The following is a 23,694-nucleotide window of genomic DNA, read 5'->3' on the forward strand; positions in this document are numbered from 1 at the left end:
CATGAATTGGCTAGGATAGATTGGCGAATTATACTTAAGGGGTTGACTGTGGATGGGCAATGGCAGACATTTAGAGACCGCATGGATGAACTACAACAATTGTACATTCCTGTCTGGCGTAAAAATAAAAAAGGGAAGGTGGCTCAACCGTGGCTATCAAGGGAAATCAAGGATAGTATTAAAGCCAAGGAAGTGGCATACAAATTGGCCAGAAATAGCAGCGAACCCGGGGACTGGGAGAAATTTAGAACTCAGCAGAGGAGGACAAAGGGTTTGATTAGGGCAGGGAAAATGGAGTATGAGAAGAAGCTTGCAGGGAACATTAAGACGGATTGCAAAAGTTTCTATAGATATGTAAAGAGAAAAAGGTTAGTAAAGACAAACGTAGGTCCCCTGCAGTCAGAATCGGGGGAAGTCATAACGGGGAACAAAGAAATGGCGGACCAATTGAACAAGTACTTTGGTTCGGTATTCACTAAGGAGGACACAAATAACCTTCAGGATATAAAAGGGGTCGGGGGGTCTAGTAAGGAGGAGAAACTGAGGGAAATCCTTATTAGTCGGGAAATTGTGTTGGGGAAATTGATGGGATTGAAGGCCGATAAATCCCCAGGGCCTGATGGACTGCATCCCAGAGTATTAAAGGAGGTGGCCTTGCAAATAGCGGATACATTGACAGTCATTTTCCAACATTCCATTGACTCTGGATCAGTTCCTATCGAGTGGAGGGTAGCCAATGTAACCCCACTTTTTAAAAAAGGAGGGAGAGAGAAAACAGGGAATTATAGACCAGTCAGCCTGACATCGCTAGTGGGTAAAATGATGGAATCAATTATTAAGGATGTCATAGCAGTGCATTTGGAAAGAGGTGACATGATAGGTTCAAGTCAGCATGGATTTGTGAAAGGGAAATCATGCTTGACAAATCTTCTGGAATTTTTTGAGGATGTTTCCAGTAGAGTGGACAAGGGAGAACCAGTTGATGTGGTGTATTTGGACTTTCAGAAGGCTTTCGACAAGGTCCCACACAAGAGATTAATGTGCAAAGTTAAAGCACATGGGATTGGGGATAGTGTGCTGGCATGGATTGAGAACTGGTTGTCAGACAGGAAGCAAAGAGTAGGAGTAAATGGGTACTTTTCAGAATGGCAGGCAGTGACTAGTGGGGTACCGCAAGGTTCTGTGCTGGGGCCCCAGCTGTTTACACTGTACATTAATGATTATACGAGGGGATTAAATGTAGTATCTCCAAATTTGCGGATGACACTAAGTTGGGTGGCAGTGTGAGCTGCGAGGAGGATGCAATGAGGCTGCAGAGCGACTTGGATAGGCTAGGTGAGTGGGCAAATGCATGGCAGATGAAGTATAATGTGGATAAATGTGAGGTTATCCACTTTGGTGGTAAAAACAGAGAGACAGACTATTATCTGAATGGTGACAGATTAGGAAAAGGGGAGGTGCAACGAGACCTGGGTGTCATGGTACATCAGTCATTGAAGGTTGGCATGCAGGTACAGCAGGCGGTTAAGAAAGAAAATGGCGCATTGGCCTTCATAGCGAGGGGATTTGAGTACAGGGGTAGGGAGGTGTTGCTACAGTTGTACAGGGCCTTGGTGAGGCCACACCTGGAGTATTGTGTACAGTTTTGGTCTCCTAACCTGAGGAAGGACATTCTTGCTATTGAGGGAATGCAGCGAAGGTTCACCAGACTGATTCCCAGGATGGCAGGACTGACATATCAAGAAAGACTGGATCAACTGGGCTTGTATTCACTGGAGTTCAGAAGAATGAGAGGGGACCTCATAGAAACGTTTAAAATTCTGATGGGTTTAGACAGGTTAGATGCAGGAAGAATGTTCCCAATGTTGGGGAAGTCCAGAACCAGGGGACACAGTCTTAGGATAAGGGGTAAGCCATTTAGGACCGAGATGAGGAGAAACTTCTTCACCCAGAGAGTGGTGAACCTGTGGAATTCTCTACCACAGAAAGTTGTTGAGGCCAATTCACTAAATATATTCAAAAAGGAGTTAGATGAAGTCCTTACTACTAGGGGGATCAAGGGGTATGGCGAGAATGCAGGAATGGGGTACTGAAGTTGCATGTTCAGCCATGAACTCATTGAATGGCGGTGCAGGCTAGAAGGGCCGAATGGCCTACTCCTGCACCTATTTTCTATGTTTCTATGTTTCTACCTGTCCATATCATAACTAATAGTGTTTTCCTATTATTATTCTCAGAGCAAAATACTTCACCAAGCCAGAATAAATTTGATCTTTCCTCAACCCGGAACACAAGGAACAGTGCAGGCAGCTCCTTCTCACACACAGTAAGTACATTATCACTCACAGCGCAGAGAGACACAGAACTGACCTCAATCATATTGTCACAGGCAGCAGAAGCTGTCAGTCCCACAGTGATCCAAATTTCCACTGTTATATTATGAATCCCACAGTCACTTGGAGCAGTACAATAATGAGTTGTTTCAAAATCCAATCATCGTGCAGTGAAAGGCAGATCCAATTTCACTCCCTTACTCACACACACGAACAGATAGACACTGACACGGTGTCAATCCACACTGATGTCTGTACACTGACTCTCAAACCCAACAGCTAACATACAAGAGCAGAGAAACGGAGGTAATGGACTGAACCAAACCTCCTCCTGAGACAGTCAAAGAAAATCTCAAACTATCATCCGCCTACAGCAGGTGGAGAAGGAACTAAATCCAACAGTCACACAGAGCAAGAATAGCACAGTACAAGAGACTGTCAATTACATAATGAATCTCTCACTCACACACATCACCAGTCTAACAGATACATAATCAATCTCACACTCACACATCACCAGTCTAACAGATACATCATCAATCCCACACTCTCACACACCACCAGTCCAACAGATACATAATCAATCCCACACTCACACACATCACCAGTCTAACAGATACATAATCAATCCCACACTCACAAATAGTACCAGAGACTGAGATAAACATAATGATTCATACACTCAGACACATTGAATGAGATTGAGAAAGAATCACAATCAACTCCAGTACCTGAGATTGACTGACTGACTGATAGTGAAACCTACACTCCCATACCAGGCACTTACAGCTACAGACAAATACTCACACACACATACCAGAGACAGATAGTTAGAGAGTGAACTCCAGTCACTCACCAGAAACTAACAGGTACAGAAAAAAACACACTTTTGCATTCCAGATACTGATAGTTACAGAGTAATACCCACACTCACATTCCAGAGACCGATATAGAGTAATACCCACACTCACATTCCAGAGACTGATAGATACAGAGTAATACCCAAACTCACATTCCAGAGAATGATAGATACAGCGTAATACCCAAACTCGCATTCCAGATACTGATAGATACAGAGTAATACCCACACTCACATTCCAGAGACTGATATAGAGTAATACCCACACTCACATTCCAGAGACCGATATAGAGTAATACCCACACTCACATTCCAGAGACTGATAGATACAGAGTAATACCCAAACTCACATTCCAGAGACTGATAGATACAGAGTAATACCCAAACTCACATTCCAGAGACTGATAGATACAGAGTAATACCCAAACTCACATTCCAGAGACTGATAGATACAGAGTAATACCCACACTCACATTCCAGAGACTGATAAATGCAGAGTAATACCCACACTCACATTCCAGAGACTGATAGATACAGAGTAATATCCACACTCACATTCCAGAGACTGATAGATACAGAGTAATACCCACACTCATGCCAGAGACTGACAAATACAGACTAAAAACCACACCCCCATAATAGAAACTTACAGGTACTGATTAAAACCCTTACTCAAATATCAGAAACAGATAGATACAGAATGAAACCCACACTCACTTCCCAGAGATGGACAGATACAGAATAAAACACATACCAGAGATTGACAGATAGAGAGTAAAATCAACACTGACTTGAAAGTGACTGTCTGATTCAATGTCAAACCCACAATACCACAGCTGTACCAGACACTTAAAGGCACAGAATGAAATCAACATTCATATAATAGCAACTGACGGATACAGAAAACATACACACATTAACATACCAGTGACAGACAGGTAGAATGTGATAAACTCCACACTCACATAATAGAATATAACCCCATTCATAACAGAAACAGACAGGTACAGATAAAAAGTGCCACATTCACACACAAGAGACTGACAGGTACAGAGTGAAATCCACATTCACACACTTGAATAAAACACACATTCACATAACAGCAACTGACAGGAGGAAAATCTACATACACATCCCAGAGACTGACATTCACAGAATAATACCCACACTCACATACCATAGACTGATGGATACAGAGTAAATCCCATACTCACATACCATAGACTAACATACAGAGTAAAACCCACACTCACACCAAAGACTAATAGATACAGAGTGAAGATCACACTCACATCCCAGAGAATGACAGCTGTAGAGTAAAATCCACACACACATAAAAGTGAGTGACAGATAAAGAATAAAACGTACACTCACATCCCAGAGAGTGAAAGATACAGACAAAAATGTACATTCATGTTACCGAGATTGACACATACAAATAATACCCAAACCCATATACTGACAGATACAGAGAAAAACCCACACTCACATCCCAGAGACTGAGAGATAAAGAAAACGTTCACACATAGTGATAGATACAGACTAAAATATGCACTCCCTTACCAGAAACTAGGAGTTATTGTATTGATTAAAATCCTTACTCATATAACACAAGCTGACAGGTACAGTGTAAAACCCCACACTCCCTGTTATGTATTTAATCCCTTGTAACCTGCATCACACCTGTCCACCAGAGGGCCTACCTGTTCGAGTCCCAAGGGATCCCTGCATCCCTTGGGAGTACAGTATATAAGCAGGTCACCCATAAGGTGTCTGCACTCTGGAACTACAATAAAGGAGCTAAGGTCACACTTGCTCATTACACACAGTACTCGGTCTGACCATTTATCATGAGTATAACAATTGGCGACGAGTTAACAATCCACGCGAAAATGCAAAGGACAGTCGGCAACCTGGAGAGGTTCTCGAAGGGGAATGATTGGGAAGCCTTCGTGGAGAGACCCGGCCAATACTTCGTAGTCATCGAGCTGGAAGGGGACGAGAATGCGACCAAACGAAGGGCGATCCTCCTAACCGTCTGTGGGGCCACTACCTATGGCCTCATAAAGAATCTCCTGGCCCCGGCTAAACCAACAGATAAATCCTACGAAGTACTGAGTCCGGGAGCACCTAAATCCTAAGGAAAGCGTTTTGATGGCGGGATATCTGTTCTACACATGTCAATGATTGGAGGGCCAGGAAGTGGCGAGCTACGTCGCCGAACTAAGGCGCCTTGCAAGACATTGTGAGTTTGAGGGATTCCTAGTACAAATGCGCAGAGACTTTTTTGTACTGGGCATCGGACATGAAACAATCCTTCACAAACTGTTGACTGTAGAAACTCCAAATGTGAGTAATGCCATAACAATAGCCCAAGCATTTATGTCCACCAGCGACAACACCAAGCAAATTTCGGCCAGTACTGTGCATAAAGTAACGTTGGTTTGAGCAGAAATTTACAGGGCAGAATGTACACGCCGGCTGCCGTGGCCTGACCTCAATTGACCCAGAGTCCGCCATCATCTGTTCATGTGAGGCAGTTAACACCCTGTTGGCGCTGCGGGGGTGATCATTGGCCCCATCAATGCCACTTTAAATACTATGCGTGCAATGGCTGCAGAACAATGGGACACCTCCAACGAACGTGCAGGCGAGCTGCAAACCCTGCGAACTAGAGGAAGATCGGTCCACAGTGGATCAGATGGAATTGGAAACTCGTACAGAGGAGGCAGAGTGTACGGGGGTATACACGTTCACGATGAAATGCCTACTAATAATGTTGAAAGTTGAACGGAACAGTATTCCAGTGTCTATGGAGCTGAACGCGGGGGCAAGTCAGTCCATAATGAGTAAAACGGCTTTCGACAGGCTGTGGGGGAAGAAGGCACACAGGCCCAAGCTCAGCCCCATTCACACGAAGTTAAGGATTTATACAACGGAACTAATCCGGTAATTGGCAGTGCTGAAGTCAAAGTCTCCTATGATGGAGCAGTACATGAACTCCCGCTATGGATTGTGCCCGGGGATGGCCCCATGTTATTTGGCAGAAGCTGGCTGGGGAAAATCCGCTGCCACTGGGATGACATTCGAAAGCTTTCGTCAGTTGACGACACCGTATGTACACAGGTTCTAAGCAAGTTCCCATCATTATTTGAGCCAGGCATTGGAAGTTTCTCGGGTGAAAGTGCAGATCCATTTGGTTCCTGGTATGCGACCCATCCACCACAAGGCTCGGGTGGTACGTTACATGATGTGGAAATCCAGCTGGATAGGCTGCAACGCGAGGGCATCATCTCGCCGGTGGAGTTCAATGACTGAGCCAGTCCGATTGTTCCGGTACTCAAGGAGGATGGTACAGTTAGAATTTGTGGTGACGATAAAGTAACAATTAACCATTTTTCGCTGCAGGACCAGTACCCGCTACCCAAGGCAGACAATCTATTTGCAACCCTGGCTGGAGGAAAGATGTTCCCCAAGCTGGACCTGACCTCAACCTACATGACGCAAGAGCTGAAGGAGTCTTCGAAAGGCCTCACCTGCATCAACATGCACAAAGGTCTATTTATTTACAACCGGTGCCCGTTCGGGATTTGGTCGGATGCAGCGATTTTCCAGCGAAACATGGAAAGCCTGCTAAAGTCGGTTCCTTGTACATTGGTCTTCCAGGACGACATATTGGTTACAGGTCGGGACATCATGGAGCACTTGAAGAACCTGGAGGAGGTTGTTAGTCGGTTGGATCGCATGGGGCTCAGGTTGAAATGCTCGAAGTGTGTTTTCCTGGCACAGGACGTTGAATTTTTAGGAAGAAGGATTGCAGCAGACGGCATCAGACCCACCGACTCCAAGACGGAGGCCATCAAGAACGCGCCGTGACCACGAAATGTGACGGAGCTGCAGACGTTTCTGGGACAGCTCAACTACTTAAATAATTTCCTACCTGGGTTAAGCACCCTACTAGAACCCCTGCATGCGCTACTGTGCAAGGGAGATGACTGGGTATGGGGGAATTCACAAGAGGCTGCCTTTAAGAAAGCCAGAACTTTACTGTGTTTTAACAAACTGCTTGTCCTGTATAACCCATGTAAACGATGTGTGTTAGCTTGCGATGTGTCGTCATACGGGGTTGGGTGTGTATTACAACAGCCTAATGAATCGGGAATTTTACAACCGGTTGCGTATGCATCCAGGAGTTTGTCCAAGGCCAAAAGGGCCTACAGTTGAAAAAGAGGCTCTGGCATGTGTGTACGGGGTAAAGAAAATGCACCAGTACTAGCTTGGCCTCAAGTTCGAACTTGAAACAGACCACAAGCCGCTCATATCGCTATTCTCAGAGAGCAAATTGATAACAATGCCTCTGCAAACATCCAAAGATGGTTGCTCACACTGTCGGCATACAACTATGTAATTCGCCACACACCGGGCACAGAGAACTGCGCAGATGCTCTCAGTCGGCTACCATTGCCCACCACCGGGGTGGAAATGGCGCAGCTAACAGACTTGCTCATGGTCATGGAGGCATTTGAGAATGAGAAATGCCCCGTTACGGACCACCAGATCAGGACCTGGACCAGCCAGGATCCTTTACTGGCCCTGGTTAACAAAAACTGCGTCCTCCATGGGAGCTGGTCCAGTGTCCCAATGGAGATGCAGGAAGCGATTAAGCCATTCCACAGATGCAAAGATGAGCTGTCCCTTCAGGGGGACTGTCTCTTGTGGGGCAATCGTGTGGTCTTGCCCAAGAAAGGCAGTGACACATTTATTGGGGAACTATACAGCACCCATGCGGGCATCGTGATGATGAAAGCCACAGCCAGATCCCATGTGTGGTGGCTGGGCATCGACTCGGATTTAGAGTCATGTGTACGCCAGTGCAATGCTTGCTCTGTTGAGCAATGCACCCAGAGAGGCACCGCTAAATCTATGGCCCTGGCCATCCAAACCATGGTCGAGGATCCATGTAGATTATGCAGGCCCATTCCTAGCCAAATATTTTTGGTTGTCGTGGATGCTTACTCAAAATGGGTTGAATGTGCAATAATGTCTGGAAGCACGTCCACGGTCACCATTGAAAGTCTAAGAGCTATGTTTGCCACACACGGCCTGCCCGATGTCCTAGTTAGTGCTTCACAAGTGCCTAATTCAAAGAATTCATGACCTGCAATGGGGTCAAACATGTCACATCTGCGCCGTTCAAGCCCGGATCCAACGGCCAGGCAGAACAGGCAGTCCAGACCATCAAGCAAAGCTTGAAACGCATGTCGGAAGGCTCCCTGCAGACCCAGTTGTCCCGAGTACTGCTCAGCTACCGCACCAGATCCCACTCACTCAAAGGGATTCCCCCAGCCGAGCTGCTCATGAAAAGGGCACTTAAACAAGGCTCTCTCTGGTCCACCCTGATCTACATGATCATGTGGAGGACAAGCGGCATCAACAGAGTGTGTACCATGATCATGCAAACTTGTCAGGCGATATTGAGATCAACGATCCTGTGTTTGTGCTCAATTATGGACATGGGCCCAAATGGCTTGCTGGCATAGTCACAGCCAAAGAGGGGAGTAGGGTGTTTCAGGTCAACTGACCAATGGACAAATGCACAGAAAACACTTGGACCAAATTAAACTACGGTTCACAGACAGCTACGTACAATCCGAAGAAGACACCACCAACTTTGACCTTCCAACACACACACACAAGTGGCAACTGACATCACAGTTGACCACGGAACAGAACTCATCATCCCCAACAGTCCGGCAAGACCGACTACCCAACAGCCCAATGAAGAACTGACCAACCCAACCACACCAGCATTTGTATCGAGACGATTGACAAGGGAGCGCAGAGCCCCAGATTGTCTCACCTTGTAAATAAGTGTAGTGTTGACTTCAGGGGGAGTGATGTTATGTGTTTAACCCCTTGTAACCTTGTAACCTGCATCACACCTGTCCACCAGAGGGCCTACCTGTTGGAGCCCAAGGGATCCCAGCATCCCTTGGGAGTACAGTATATAAGCAGGTCACCCACAAGGTGCCTGCATTCTGGAACTACAATAAAGGAGCTAAGGTCACATTTGCTCATTACACACAGTACTTGGTCTGACCAGTTATCATGAGTATAACACTCACATTCCTGAAACTGACCGGTACAGAGTAAAACCCACACTCACATTCCTGAAACTGACAGGTACAGAGTACATCATAAGAACATAAGAATTAGAAACAGGAGTAGGCCATCGAGCCCCTCGAGCCTGCTCCGCCATTCAACAAGATCATGGCTGATCTGGCCGTGGACTCAGCTCCACTTACCCGCCCGCTCCCTATAACCCTTAATTCCCTTATTGGTTAAAAATCTATCTATCTGTGATTTGAATACATTCAATGAGCTAGCCTCAACTGCTTCCTTGGGCAGAGAATTCCACAGATTCACAACTCTCTGCTGGAAGAAATTCCTTCTCAACTCGGTTTTAAATTGGCTCTCCCGTATTTTGAGGCTGTGCCCCCTAGTTCTAGTCTCCCCGACCAGTGGAAACAATCTCTCTGCCTCGATCTTGTCTATCCCTTTCATGATTTTAAATGTTTCTATAAGATCACTCCTCATCCTTCTGAACTCCAACGATTAAAAACCCAGTCTACTCAATCTATCATCATAAGGTAACCCTCTCATCACCGGAATCAGCCGAGTGAAACGTCTCTGTACCCCCTCCAAAGCCAGTATATCCTTCCTTAAGTAAGGTGACCAAAACTGCACGCAGTACTCCAGGTGCGGCCTCACCAATACCCTGTACAGTTGCAGCAGGACCTCCTTGCTTTTGTACTCCATCCCTCTCGCATTGAAGGCCAACATTCCATTCGCCTTCCTGATTACCTGCTGCACCTGCAAGCTAACTTTTTGGGATTCATGCACAAGGACCCCCAGGTCCCTCTGCACCTCAGCATGTTGTAATTTCTCCTCATTCAAATAATATTCCCTTTTACTGTGTTTTTTTTTTCCCCAAGGTGGATGACCTCACATTTTCTGACATTGTATTCCATCTGCCAAACCTTAGCCCATTCGCTTAACCTATCTAAATCTCTTTGCAGCCTCACTGTGTCCCCTACACAACCCGCTTTCCCACTAATCTTTGTGTCATCTGCAAATTTTGTTACACTACTCTCTGTCCCCTCTTCCAGGTCATCTATGTATATTGTAAACAGTTGTGGTCCCAGCACTGATCCCTGTGGCACACCAATAACCACCGATTTCCAACCCGAAAAGGACCCATTTATCCCGACTTTCTGCTTTCTGTTAGCCAGACAATTCTCTATCCATGCTAATACATTTCCTCTGACTCCGCGTACCTTTATCTTCTGCAGTAACCTTTTGAGTGGCACCTTATCGAATGCCTTTTGGAAATCTAAATACACCACATCCATCGGTACACCTCTATACACCATGCTCATTATATCCTCAAAGAATTCCAGTAAATTAATTAAACATGATTTCCCCTTCATGAATCCATGTTGCGTCTGCTTGATTGCACTATTTCTATCTAGATGTCCCGCTATTTCTTCCTTAATGATCGCTTCCCCACTACAGATGTTAAACTAACTGGCCTATAGTTACCTGCCTTTTTTCTGCCCCCCTTTTTAAACAGAGGCGTTACATTAGCTGCTTTCCAATCCGCTGGTACCTCCCCAGAGTCGAGAGAAGTTGGTAGATTATAACGAATGCATCTGCTATAACTTCAGCCATCTCTTTTAATACCCTGGGATGCATTTCATCAGGACCAGGGGACTTGTCTACCTTGAGTCCCATTGGCCTGTCCAGCACTACCCCCCTAGTGATAGTGATTATCTCAAGGTCCTCCCTTCCCACATTCCTGTAACCAGCAATTTTTGCCATGGTTTTTGTGTCTTCCACTGTGAAGACCGAAGCAAAATAATTGTTTAAGGTCTCAGCCATTTCCACATTCCCATTATTAAATCCCCCTTCTCGTCTTCTAAGGGACCAACATTTACTTTAGTCACTCTTTTCCATTTTATATATCGGTAAAAGCTTTTACTATCTGTTTTTATGTTTTGCGCAAGTTTACTTTCGTAATCTATCTTTCCTTTCTTTATTGCTTTCTTAGTCATTCTTTGCTGTCGTTTAAAATTTTCCCAATCTTCTAGTTGCCCACTATCCTTGGCCACCTTATACGCATTGGTTTTTAATTTGATACTCTCCTTTATTTCCTTGGTTATCCACGGCTGGTTATCCCTTCTCTTACTGCCCTTCTTTTTCACTGGAATATATTTTTGTTGCGCACTATGAAAGAGCTCCTTAAAAGTCCTCCACTGTTCCTCAATTGTGCCACCGTTTTGTCTGTGTTCCCAGTCTACTTTAGCCAACTTTACCCTCATCCCACTGCAGCCCTCTTTGTTTAAGCATAGAACGCTCGTTTGAGACACTACTTCCTCTCCCTCAATCTGTATTATAAATTCAACCATACTGTGATCACTCATTCCGAGAGGATCTTTTACTCGGAGACCATTTATTATTCCTGTCTCATTACACAGGACCAGATCTAAGATAGCTTGCTCCCTTGTAGGTTCTGTAACATACTGTTCTAATAAACAATCCCGTAAGCATTCTATGAATTCCTCCTCAAGGCTACCCCATGCGATTTGATTTGACCAATCGATATGTAGGTTAAAATCCCCCATGATTACTGCCGTTCCTTTTTCACATGCCTCCATTATTCCCTTGATTATTGTCCGCCCCACCGTGTAGTTATTATTTTGGGGCCTATAAACTACGCCCACCAGTGACTTTTTCCCCTTTCTATCTCTAATCTCCACCCATAATGATTCAATATTTTGTTCATTAGAGCCAATATCGTCTCTCACAACTGCCTTGATATTATCCTTTATTAACAGAGCTACCGCACCTCCTTTCCCTTCTTGTCTATCTTTCCGAATTGTCAGATACCCCTGTATGTTTAATTCCCAGTCTTGGTCACCCTGCAACCACGTTTCTATAATGGCCACCAAATCATACCCATTTGTAATGATTTGTGCCGTCAACTCATTTACTTTATTTCGAATGCTGCGTGCGTTTAGGTAGAGTGTTTTAATACGAGTTTTTAAACCATGATTTTTAGTTTTGACCCCTCCTGCAGCCCCTTTATATTCATACATATTGTCTCTTCCTATCACCTTGTGGTTTACACTTACCCCAGTGCTACTCTGCTCTGTTGCCTCCTGCCTTTTGCATTCTTTCTTGGGGTCCTGTTCATCTGAGCTCTCACCCACTCTAACTAGCTCAGAGCCCTCTCCTGGGTTCCGAATACTCCTCACATTGAGGCACCGAGCTTTCAGGCTTGCCTTTTGATTACACTTTGACCCTTTAGAATTTTGCTGTACAGCCGCCCTTTTTGTTTTTTGCCTTGGGTTTCTCTGCCTTCCACTTTTACTCATCTCCTTTCTGTCTTTTGCTTCTGTCTCCATTTTGTTTCCCTCTGTCTCCCTGCATTGGTTCCCATCCCCCTGCCATATTAGTTTACTCCTCCCCAACAGCACTAGCAAACACTCCCCCTAGGACATTGATTCCGGTCCTGCCTAGGTGCAGACCTTTCAGATTGTACTGGTCCCACCTCCCCCAGAACTGGTTCCAATGCCCCAGGAATTTGAATCCCTCCCTGCTGCACCACTGCTCAAGCCACGTATTCATCTGAGCTATCCTGCGATTCCTACTCTGAGTAGCACGTGGCACTGGTAGCAATCCCAAGATTACTACTTTTGAGGTTCTACTTTTTAATTTCGCTCCTAGCTCCTTAAATTTATCTCTTAGGACATCATCCCTTTTTTTTACCTATGTCGTTGGTACCAATGTGCACCACGACAACTGGTTGTTCACCCTCCCTTTTCAGAATGTCCTGCACCCGCTCCGAGACATCCTTGACCCTTGCACCAGGGAGGCAACATACCATCCTGGAGTCTCGGTTGCGGCCACAGAAACGCCGATCTATTCCCCTTACAATTGAATCCCCTATCACTATCGCTCTCCCACTCTTTTTCCTGCCCTCCTGTGCAGCAGAGCCAGCCACGGTGCCATGAACTTGGCTGCTGCTGCCCTCCCCTGATGAGTCATCCCCCTCAACAGTACTCAAAGCGGTGTATCTGTTTTGCAGGGGGATGACCGCAGGGGACCCCTGCATTACCTTTCTTGTACTGCTCTTCCTGCTGGTCTTCCATTCCCTATCTGGCTGTGGACCTTTCACTGCGGTAAGACCAACTCGCTACATGTGCTACTCACGTCATTCTCAGCATTGTGGATACTCCAGAGTGAATCCACCCTCATCTCCAATTCCACAACGCAGTCCGTCAGGAGCTGGAGGCGGATACAGTTCCCGCACACGTAGTCGTCAGGGACACTGGAAGTGTCCCCGAGTTCCCACACAGTACAGGAGGAGCATATCACGTGACCGAGCTCTCCTGTCATGACTTAACACTTAGATACACTTAATTTGGCAACAACACTGTTAACAGGTTACTTACTGATATAAAAAAGAAAAAGAAAAGCTACTCACCAATCACTTACCCCTTTGGCTGTGACGTCACCTTTTGATTTCTTTCTACTTCTTTTTTGCTTTATCTCCGTGCTGGAGCTGCACCAGTTGGGCCTTTTGTAGGCCTCACCAATGCCACGAACTCCCGCCTCCGATCTGCCGATGCCTCTCGCTGCCGCTGGGCCTTTTGTAGGCCTCACCAACGCCACGAACTCCCGCCTCCAACTCCCACGAACTCCCGCCTCCGAGTAAAACCTACTCCCACATTTCTGAAACTGACAGGTACAGAGTAAAACCCATACTCACATTCCTTAAACTGACAGGTACAGGACAAAACCCACACTCACATTCCTGAAACTGACAGATACAGAATAAAACCCACACTCATATACCAGAAACTGATGGATATAGAGTAAAACCCACACTCACATACCATAGACTGATGGATACAGAGTAAAAACCCACACTCACACACCATAGACTGATGGATACAGAATAAAACCCATACTCACATACCAGGAACTGACAGATACAGAGTAAAACCCACACTCACATACCATAGACTGATGGATACAGAGTAAAACCCACACTCACATACCATAGACTGATGAATACAGAGTAAAACCCACACTCACACACCATAGATTGATGAATACAGAATAAAACCCACACTCACATACCATAGACTGACAGATACAGAGTAAAACCCACACTCACATACCATAGACTGATGGATATAGAGTAAAACGCAGACTCACATACCATAGACTAACAGATACAGAGTAAAACCCACACTCACATACCATAGACTGATGGCTATAGAGTAAAACCCACACTCACATACCACAGACTGACAGATACAGAATAAAATCCACACTCCGATATCTTAGACTGATAGGTACAGAATAAAATCCACTCTCGCAAACTAGAAACTGACAGATACAGAAATAAAACCCACACTCACATACCATAGACTGGCAGATACAGAGTAAAACCCACACTCACATACCATAGACTGACAGGTACAGAATAAAACCCACACTCACATACCAAAAACTGTTATATACAGAGTAAAATTCACACTCATAATCCATACCCACACACAAATATCAGAAACAGACACAGGTAAAACCCACACTCACATATCAGAAAATGACAAGGACTGTGTAAATCCAACACTCACATACCAGAGAATGAAAGATACAGAATGAAACCTACACTCACTTACAAGCAATTGACAGGTACAGTGAAAACCTCCCTTCCATACCATAAACTTACAGGTATAAAGGAAAAGCCACATTCGCTAACCAGAGACTGACAGATACAGAATAAATACAACACTCACTGGTGGCCGTAGTCTATAGGCCCCCTAACAGTAACTAAACTGTTGGATGGAGTATAAATCAAGAAATAATGGAGGCTTGTAAAAAAGGAGCAGGAATATTCATGGGCAATTTTAATCTTCATTTGATTGAACAAATCAAATTGGCCAAGGTAGCCTTGATGAAGAATTCAGAGAGTGTATCCAGGATAGTTTCCTTGAACAGTACTTTGCGGAACCAACCAGGAAGCAGGCTATCTTAGATCTGGTACTCTGTAACGAGAACATAAAAACATAAGAAATAGGAGCAGGAGTAGGCCATTTGGTCCCTCTAGCTTGCTCCGCCATTTAATAAGAACATGGCTGATCTGATCATGGACTCACCTCTACATCCCTGCCTGCTAACCCTTTATTCCCTTATTACTCAAATATATGTCTACCTCCGCCTTAAATATATTTAATGGCCTAGCCATCACAGCTCTCTGGGACAGAGAATTTCACGGGTTTACAACCACCTAAGAGATTAAATTCCTCCCCATCTCAGTTTTAAATGGGCGATTCCTAATTCTGAAACTATGACCCCTAGTTCTAGTTTCCCCTATGAGTGGAAATAATCTCATTGTATCTACCTGTCCGAGCCCCCTCATCATCTTATATGTTTCAATAAGACCACCTCTCATTCTTCTGAACTTCAATGAGTATTGGCTCAACCTACTCAACCTCTCTTCATAAGTCAACCCTTCATCTCCGGAATCAACCTAGTGAACCTTCTCTGAACAGCCTCCAATGCAAGTATATCCTTTCTTAAATACGGAGACCAAAACTGTATGCAGTACTCCAGGTGTGGCCTCACCAATCCCTGTACAGTTGTAGCAGGACTTCTCTGCTTTTATACTCCATCCCCCTTGCAATAAAGGCCAACATTCCATTTGCCTTCCTGGTTACTTGCTGTACCTGCATACTAACTTTTTGTGTTTCATGCATTAGTACCCCCAGGTCCCTCTGTACTGCAGCACTTTGCAATTTTTCTCCATTTAAATAATAATTTGCTTTTTTATTTTCTCTGCCAAAGTGGACAACCTAACATTTTCCCACATTATACTCCATCTGCCAAATGTTTGCCCACTCACTTAGCCTGTCTATATCCCTTGCAAATGTTGTGTGTCCTCCTCACAACTTGCTTTCCCACCCATCTTTGTATCATCAGCAAACTTGGCTACAATACGCTCGGTCCCTTCATCCAAATCATTAGTATAGATTGTAAATAGTTGAGGCCCCAGCACCGATCCCTGTGGCATCCCACTAGTTACTGTTTGCCAACCGGAAAATGATCTATTTATCCCGACTCTCTGTTTTCTGTTAGTTAGCCAATCCTCTAGCCATATTACCCTCAACCCCGTGAACTTTTATCTTGTGCAGTCACCTTTTATGTGGCATCTTATCGAATGCCTTTTGGAAATCCAAATGCATCACATCCACTGGTTCCCCCTTATCCACTCTGCTCATTACATCCTCAAAGAACTCCAGAAAATTTGTCAAACATGATTTGCTATTCATAAAAACACATTGACTCTGCTTGACTGAATTATGCTTTTCCAAATGTCCTGCGACAGATGTTAGGCTAACTCATCTTGTAACACTGTTGTGAATTACCTTGGGACATTGTACTACATTAAAGGCGCTATATAAATAAAAATTATTATTATTACTATAAAGGAAAGCTGCGGGTTTGTGTGCTGCCTCAGAGATTAATCGAGATGCAGAGTGCATGCGTGACCATCTTTGGAAAAGAGCAAAGTGTGGGCGGGGCTACAGGGTCCCAGTGAACCCAGCCAGAGTCGGCACCTTCAGGGGAGGAGAGGGAGGGTAATCAGTGAGTGTAGAACTGAACCCAGCCAGAGTCAGTACCTTCAGGGGAGGAGAGGGAGGGGAACCAGTGAGTGTAGAACTGAACCCAGCCAGAGTCAGTACCTTCAGGGGAGGAGAGGGAGGGGAACCAGTGAGTGTGGAACTGAACCCAGCTAGAGTCAGCACCTTCAGGGGAGGAGAGGGAGGGGAACCACTGAGTGTGGAACTGAACCCAGCCAGAGTCAGTACCTTCAGGGGAGGAGAGGGAGGGGAACCAGTGAGTGTGGAACTGAACCCAGCCAGAGTCGGCACCTTCAGGGGAGGAGAGGGAGGGGAAGCAGTGAGTGTAGAACTGAACTCAGCCAGAGTCAGTACCTTCAGGGGAGGAGAGGGAGGGGAACCAGTGAGTGTGGAACTGAACCCAGACAGAGTTGGTGGTGAAAACTGGGATTGGAGCACAAGCTGTCTTCAGACGTGCGATGTGTTTGAATTTCAGCACAGGGAGGACGGAGAGTGTATGGGATGGGGATTTACAGCTTTGGAGGAACAAGAGAGGCAAGAATGTTCCATGGATTCTACAATTGTCTGTTCTGAATTTCTGTCCTGTACTTGCAGTAATGGTTTTTGTAAACTCCTTTTCCAGGTTATTAGAAGGGCAGGATTTGCAGACGGGAAGCTCAAACGAAATATCACGTCAAGATCTGACCGAATCTCTCGATTCCTCACCACGAGTATATCATCGGCCTTTGAATGTGGAAGGAGAAATATTTGTCTGTTCTGTCTGTGGGAAAAGATTTCAAATATCAGTGTGACTGGAAAAGCATCGAGACACACACAACCGAGTGAGAGTGTTCCAGTGCACTGACTGTGGAAAGAGCTTTAACCAGTTACACAGCCTGAACAAACAAACACAGCGGGGAGAAACCGTACACGTGTTCTGTGTCTGGACGAAGCTTTAACTGATCATCCATCCTGGAGAGACATAAGGACACCCCCACCATGGAGAAACCGTGGGAATGTGGGGACTGTGGGAAGAGATTCAATTATCCATCACGGCTGGAAATTCATCGACGCAGTCACACTGGGGAGAGTTCGTTCACCTGCTGCGTGTGTGGGAAGGGATTCACTCATTCATCCCAGTTGTTGACACACCAGCGAGTTCACACTGAAGAGAGACCGTTCACTTGCTCTGTGTGTGGGAAGGGATTCACTCAGTCATCCAACCTGCTGAGACACCAGCGAGTTCACACTGGGGAGAGACCGTTCACCTGTTCTGATTGTGGGGAGGGATTCACTCGGTCATCCCACCTGCTGACACACCAGCGAGTTCACACTGAAGAGAGACCGTTCACTTGCTCTGTGTGTGGGAAGGGATTCACTCAGTCATCCAACCTGCTGACACACCAGCGAGTTCATACTGGGGAGAGACCATTCACCTGCTCTGAGTGTGGGAAGGGATTCACTCGGTCATCCAACCTGCTTACACACCAGCGAGTTCACACTGGGGAGAGGCCGTTCACCTGCTCTGAGTGAGGGAAGGGATTCACTCTGTCATCCAACCTGCTGACACACCAGTGAGTTCACAAGTGACTGCAGGGTTTGGATTCTGCTGTTGTTGCTGCTGTTATTCACATCCGAATGAACTGTGTTCATTCTGTTAGTTGGTGTTTGTTTCTGCTGATGTTAATAAACCTTCAACTACGCTGGAGTTTAATATTTTGATATTTCAAAGAATATTATGTTGATATTTTATGTCTCCAAAATAAGAAGAGATTAATTGATGACCTGTTTCTGATGGCTCCATTTTTGATCGGGGCGGAGGAGCAGTGAGAGATCGGGGCCCAGGAGAGGCGAGGATTCTGGGCCCAGAAGAGGCGAGGCCCCAGGGCAGCATGGGCCAGCCCACACTGCGATCTATGGATAGTAGGAGCATATGTGTGCACTAGGTCCGTGCAGCAGAGTCTTGGTTAACCCTTGCCACTGGATCAAGACTTAGCTCTGTCAAGCCCGTGTAGTGGCTGGTGTACAACGGCTACCCCACGTTAAAAGAATCCATGCACAGGCATCTTCCACCCTTCAGTATGGAGTTCAGGACCTAGATTGTCAGGTCCCTCATTGAAACACCTGTGAACTCATGTATTTTTGGTGTGGAAGTGGGTCATCCTCGATACGAGGGACTGCCTAATACTATACTACCATTTTTGAGCCTTTTCTCCTTTCTGACTCCAGATTATTTCAGTTCTCAGACCTTCGGTTACTCTCCGGGACAAGTCCCAGCTCCCCATACCTTCCAGAGTGCCTCTCCTAGCCTTGGTATCCAGGGAAGGTATCGGTAACAGCCCAGGATCACTAAACACAAAACCCAGTCTGTTAATCACTTTCAGCTACTGGACTTAGTATGTGCCCCACAGCATCTCTCTCACCTTCGATGTGTGATTGGAGCATCACGCCTGCAAACCTGGGTTCAATTTAAATTTGAATCTACTCTAAGTGTATTTTTAAAAAAAATAACGGTTTAGAGTCAACAAGATGAACATGTAGCCACATCATGGCCCAATAAACCAGCTCTATATTCACAGGAGAAAGTCTGTTATCTAACTCCTCGAGTGATAGAGAAAGATTCCAACTCTAAGAACATCTAAAATCTGTTGTAAATATATTTCAAATACTGACTGGTACAACCTGTCTCTTTCTTTTCAATTGAAGTAAATAGAAGATGAGGAGGGGTTGGAGAGTAGGGGTGAGGGGGTTGGAGAGTGGTGGTGAAAGAGGAGTTAGGGTGAGAGGGGGTTATAGAGTAGGAGTGGAAGAGGAGTTGGGATGAGGGGGGTTCAGGAGTAGGGGTGAAAGAGGAATTGGGGGTGATGGGGGTTGGAGAGTTGGGGTGAAGGTGAATGGAGAGGAGTTGTAATGGAGCAGCCAATTTGTGCACAGCAAGATCCCACAAACAGCCATGTAATGATGACAAGATAATCTGTTCTGAGTGATCTTAATTGATGGATACACATTTGCCAAGACACCAGGGGAGAACTCCACCTGTTCTTCCTCAGAATCATGGCTGTGGGATCTTTTACGTCCAACTTAGGGACTCGATGGGGCATCGGTTCAATGTCTGATCTGAAAGACGCCACCTCTGACACTGCAGCGCTCCCTCTGTACTGGCACCTGGAGTCTCGGCCTAGATTATGTGCTCGGGTCTCTGGATTGGGAATTGAACCCTCGATCCTCTGACTCAGGGCCGAGAGTGCTACCACTGAGCCAAGACTGACATGGTCTGTTCCCTGTTCCCATTACACTAGACCGTGCCTGTGTTATTACACTAACCCCACCCATTCATACTGCAGTGGGCCCTAACTCTGTTATTAGACATTCGGCAAAGCATTTGCTAAAACAAAAAAACAACAAGAAATTACATTAATATAGCACCTTTAAATCAGTGAAATATCTCACTATCGGCGCTTAACAAGATCGATATCAATAAAAAGACATTGTTGAGACAGAGCCACAGAGAAAGATATCAGGACAGATTCCCAAAAGGTTGATCGAAGAGGTAGTTTTTAAGAAGAACCTTGAAAGAGGAGGTTGAGGTTTAGGGGGAATTCCAGAACTTAGAGCCTCGGCAGCTGAAGGCACGGCCGCCAATGGTGGAGCAATTAAAATCGGGGATGACCAAGAGGACAGATTTGGAAGAGCACAGGGAACTCGGAGGGTTGTGGGGCTGGAGGAGATAGAAATATAGAAAATAGGTGCAGGAGTAGGCCATTTGACCCTTCGAGCCTGCACCACCATTCAATATGATCATGGTTGATCATGCAACTTCAGTACCCCATTCCTGCTTTCTCTCCATACCCCTTGATCCCTTTAGCCGCGAGGGCCATATCTAACTCCCTTTTGAATATATCTAACGAACTGGCCTCAACAACTTTCTGTGGTAGAGAATTCCACATGCTCACAACTCTCTGAGTGAAGAAGTTTCTCCTCATCTCGGTCCTAAATGGCTTACCCCTTATCCTTAGACTGTGATCCCTGGTTCTGAACTTCCCCACGGGAACATTCTGCCTGCATCTAACCTGTCCAATCCTGTCAGAAATTTATATGTTTCCATGAGATCCCCTCTCATTCTTCTAAATTCCATTGAATATAAGCCTAGTCAATCCAGTCTTTCTTCATATGTCAGTCCTGTCATCCTGGGAATCAGTCTGGTGAACCTTCGCTGCACTCCCTCAATAGCAAGAATGTCCTTCCTCAGATTAGGAGTCCAAAACTGTACACAATATTCAAGGTGTGGCCTCACCAAGGCCCTGTACAACTGTAGTAAGACTCCCTGCTCCTATACTCAAATCCTCTCGCTATGAAGGCCAACATACTATTTGCCTTCTTCACCGCCTGCTGTACTTGTATGCCAACTTTCAATGACTGATGTACCATGACATCCAGGTCTCGTTGCACCTTCCCTTTTACGAATCTGTTACCATTCAGATAATCTGCCTTCCTGTTTTTACCACCAAGGTGGATAACCTCATATTTATCTACATTATAGCGCATCTGCCATGTATTTGCCTACTCACCTAACCTGTCCAAGTCATTCTGCAGCCTCTTAGCATCCTCCTCACAGCTCACACTGCTACCCAACTTAGTGTCATCTGCAAACTTGGAGATATTACATTCAATTCCTTCATCTAAATCATTAACGTATATTGTAAATAGCTGGGGTTCCAGCACTGAACCTTGCGGTACCCCACTAGTCACTGCCTGCCATTCTGAAAAGGACCCGTTTATTCCTACTTTTTGCTTCCTGTCTGCCATCCAGTTCTCTATCCACTTCAATACATTACCCCCAATACCATGTGTTTTAATTTTGCACACCAATCTCCTGTGTGGGACCTTGTCAAAAGCCTTTTGAAAGTCTAAATACACCACATCCACTGGGTTGCATTGTCTATTCTGCTAGATACATCCTCAAACAATTCTATGAGATTTCCCTTTCATAAATCCATGCTGATTTGGACCGATCCTGCTTTCCAAATGCTCTGCTATTACATCTTTAATAATTGATTCCAACTTTTTCCCCACCATCGATGTCAGGCTGACTAGTCTATAATTACCTGTTTTCTCTCTCCCTCCTTTTTTAAAAAGTGGGGTTACATTAGCTACCCTCCAGTCCATAGGAACTGATCCAGAGTCTATAGAATGTTGGAAAATGACCACCAATGCATCCACTAGTGATAGGGCCACTTCCTTAAGTACTCTGGTATGCAGACTGTCAGGCTCTGAGGATTTATCGCCCTTCAATCCCATCAATTTTCCTAACACAATTTGCTGACTAATAAGGATTTCCTTTAGTTCCTCCTCCTCGCTAGACCCTTGGTCCCCTAGTATTTCCGGAAGGTTATTTGTGTCTTCCTTAGTGACGACAGAACCAAAGCATTTGTTCAATGGTTTGCCATTTCTTTGTTCCCCATTATAAATTCACCTGATTCTGACTGTAAGGGACCCACAATTGTCTTCACTAATCTTACAATGATAGAGAGGCGAGGCCATGGAGAGTTTTGGACCCAAGCATTAGAATTTTAAAATCGAGGCATTGCTTAACTGGGAGCTAATGTAGGTCAGTGAGCACAGGGGTGATGGGTGAATGAGATTATAGCAATAGGGCCCTGACTTGCACACACTATTAGATGAGACCCAATCTTGGCTTGAGTGCACTAGATACTGGCTGTGTGATCAACACACTAGATCCAGCATTGTGTTCAGTATAACACTAGAGTCTGCCTCTGTTATTATTGGATCCAGCACTATCTTTTTTACTCTCACAGTGGGCCATGCATTTGCTGTTATTACTCTGGAGCCTGTCTCCACTCTTATTGTATGAGACCCTGTCTCTGGAATTGTACCACTGGACCCGGCCTCTGCTTTGATTGGAAAATAACCTGCCCCTATTATTCCAGTTCTAGTGCACACCTCTATTATTATAACTGTCTCTATTGTATTCGATAGAGTATGTTTCTGGTATTGTTAAAGTGTTAAAGGCTTCTGTTCATGTGACACTATCACCTCTTTCAGTTTTATTACAAAAAAACTTATTCAATTATTAAAGACTTATTTCTAGTGTAAAACGAGGCCTTGTCTCAGTTATCAATGCACCAGACCCTGTTTCAGTTTATATTACACTAGACCCTGTCTCTGTTTATATTACACTGGACCCTGTCTCTGTTTATATTACACTGCACCCTGTCTCTGTTTATATTACACTAGGTCCTGTCTCTGTTTTTATTACACTAGATCCTGTCTCTGTTTATATTACACTGGACACTGTCTCTGTTTATATTACACTGGACCGTATCTCTGTGTATATTACACTAGATCTTGTCTCAGTTTATATTACACGAGACCCTGTCTCTGTTTATATTACACTAGACCCTGTCTCTGTTTATATTACATTAGACCCTGTCTCTGTTTATATTACACTAGACCCTGTCTCTGTTTATATTACACTAGACCCTGTCTCTGTTTATATTACACTAGACCCTGTCTCTGTTTATATTACACTAGGCCCTGTCTCTCTTTATACTGCACTCGACCCTGTCTCTGTTTATATTACACTAGACCCTGTCTCTGTTTATATTACACTAGACCCTGTCTCTGTTTATATTACATTAGACCCTGTCTCTGTTTATATTACACTAGACCCTGTCTCTGTTTATACTGCACTAGACCCTGTCTCTGTTTATACTGCACTAGACCCTGTCTCTGTTTATACTGCACTAGACCCTGTCTCTGTTTATATTACACTAGGCCCTGTCTC

The 23,694-nt window shown here is 45.1% G+C and overlaps 2 protein-coding genes across 3 annotated transcripts in view; one reads left to right on the forward strand and one right to left on the reverse strand.

The window, feature by feature from the left end:
• Positions 1 to 23,694, forward strand: part of LOC139273617 (zinc finger protein 432-like) — a 137,149-nt gene that overhangs the window by 97,261 nt on the left and 16,194 nt on the right. Inside the window, exon 5 of one of the 2 annotated variants that reach the window (XR_011595252.1) lies at positions 2,238 to 2,326. Coding sequence is in view for 1 of the 2 variants with exons in the window: in XM_070890570.1 (XP_070746671.1) it covers positions 17,981 to 18,422 (442 nt within the window). In the remaining variant the exon portion in view is untranslated. Of the gene's footprint in view, positions 1 to 2,237; positions 2,327 to 17,980; positions 18,464 to 23,694 lie in introns of both variants that reach the window. The other variant, XM_070890570.1, reaches the window with a different exon arrangement.
• LOC139273621 (zinc finger protein 530-like) overlaps positions 15,132 to 23,694 on the reverse strand; it is an 84,710-nt gene continuing 76,147 nt past the window's right edge. Inside the window, exons 4-5 of the mRNA XM_070890588.1 lie at positions 17,616 to 17,670; positions 15,132 to 15,314 (exon numbers count right to left, since the gene is read on the reverse strand). The gene's annotated coding sequence lies outside the window, so the exon portion shown is untranslated. The remainder of the gene's footprint in view (positions 15,315 to 17,615; positions 17,671 to 23,694) is intronic.

This window comes from Pristiophorus japonicus, chromosome 9, assembly GCF_044704955.1.
Source record: "Pristiophorus japonicus isolate sPriJap1 chromosome 9, sPriJap1.hap1, whole genome shotgun sequence".
Classification (NCBI taxonomy): domain Eukaryota; kingdom Metazoa; phylum Chordata; class Chondrichthyes; family Pristiophoridae; genus Pristiophorus; species Pristiophorus japonicus.